Source organism: Eschscholzia californica, unplaced genomic scaffold (assembly GCF_041429995.1).
Source record: "Eschscholzia californica isolate CP2 unplaced genomic scaffold, dmEscCali1.0.p SCAF_4, whole genome shotgun sequence".
Taxonomy (NCBI): Eukaryota; Viridiplantae; Streptophyta; class Magnoliopsida; order Ranunculales; family Papaveraceae; genus Eschscholzia; species Eschscholzia californica.
In genome coordinates this window covers 37,798,779-37,799,865 of record NW_028238461.1, presented here as the reverse complement: position 1 = coordinate 37,799,865, position 1,087 = coordinate 37,798,779, and the positions used below count along the sequence as shown (strand labels likewise).

Below are 1,087 nucleotides of genomic sequence, written 5' to 3'. Positions count from 1 at the left end.
ACCACGAATGATCATCTAACCTAACCATAAGAATATTATTTTTCCTCCTTCTATTTAGAACGGAAAGGTGGAAAAATTTTGTATTTTTATCTACATCCTGTACCCAATGTTTTTTTGCCCTTTGCAGCCAAAAAATTTCTTCCATTCTCTTTAACTGTGTTAGTCTCATCACCACACGATTTTCTTCTTCAATGGCATCACTCGATGGTGGCCTATTTTGCGCCGAGAGCAGTGCTTGTTCGGCCTCTTTGATTTGATTAAAGACTTGTCCCACTTTTTCATTACTCCACTTTTTTAATTTTCTTGCAAGTTGTGGCAGCTTCTGTATAAAAGCTCCTCTTATTGTTCCCCAATTTTCTATCATCATATCATCAAATTCACCATGAAGTGTCCAGTGAGCTTCGAATCTAAAGGGGATTTGCCCTTTAATTTTTGGTTTAACAGTGTTTAACATGATTGGAGCGTGGTCGCTATTGATTCATGGAAGGTGTTTCACAATTGAGTCAGGAAACCGGAGTCTCCATTGTGTATTTGCAAGCACTCTATCCAATCTTTCTCTGATATGTGTGTTGATTTCTCTGCCATTTACCCATGTGTAAGCCGGACCTGAGCATCCAATATCTATTAAGTCACAATCTGAGATCATCGATCTGAATTGTTTAGCAGAACGTCTATTCAACCCTGTTCCTCCCCATTTCTCTACTTCCGTTGTAATAGCATTAAAATCCCCCATTGCACACCATGGTCCACTAATTTGGATGTTAAAATTTCTCATAAAATCCCAAAACTCTCCTCTATCATTACTATTTGGTGGCCCATAAACTGTTAGTAGACTCCATTTCTCTGTAATTCCAAGCTCCGAAATTCTAGAATGGATATGATTCGGAGAAGACGATACTATCTCGATGCTCACCTCGTCATCCCAAAGGAGCCAAAGCCCCCCACTCAAACCAATAGACGGCACAATATAATGATTCTTGTATATTAATTTCTGAATCCAAATTTCTGAAGAATGTTGTTGTAGCTTTGTCTCGGACAAGAACATAATTGAAGGTTTAGTTGCCCGGAGGAATGAATTCACGGACAT

The 1,087-nt window shown here is 38.8% G+C and overlaps 1 protein-coding gene across 1 annotated transcript; it reads right to left on the bottom strand.

The window, feature by feature from the left end:
- Positions 1–478: 478 nt before the first annotated feature.
- Positions 479–1,087, bottom strand: LOC147544482 (uncharacterized). The gene has a single exon (XM_086635715.1). The coding sequence runs from the start codon at positions 1,085–1,087 to the stop codon at positions 479–481; it is 609 nt and encodes a 202-aa protein (XP_086491841.1).

Bases quoted from the DNA above. Each gene is read 5' to 3' on its own strand.
- LOC147544482 (XM_086635715.1), bottom strand. From the start codon at position 1,087: ATGTCCGTGAATTCATTCCTCCGGGCAACTAAACCTTCAATTATGTTC.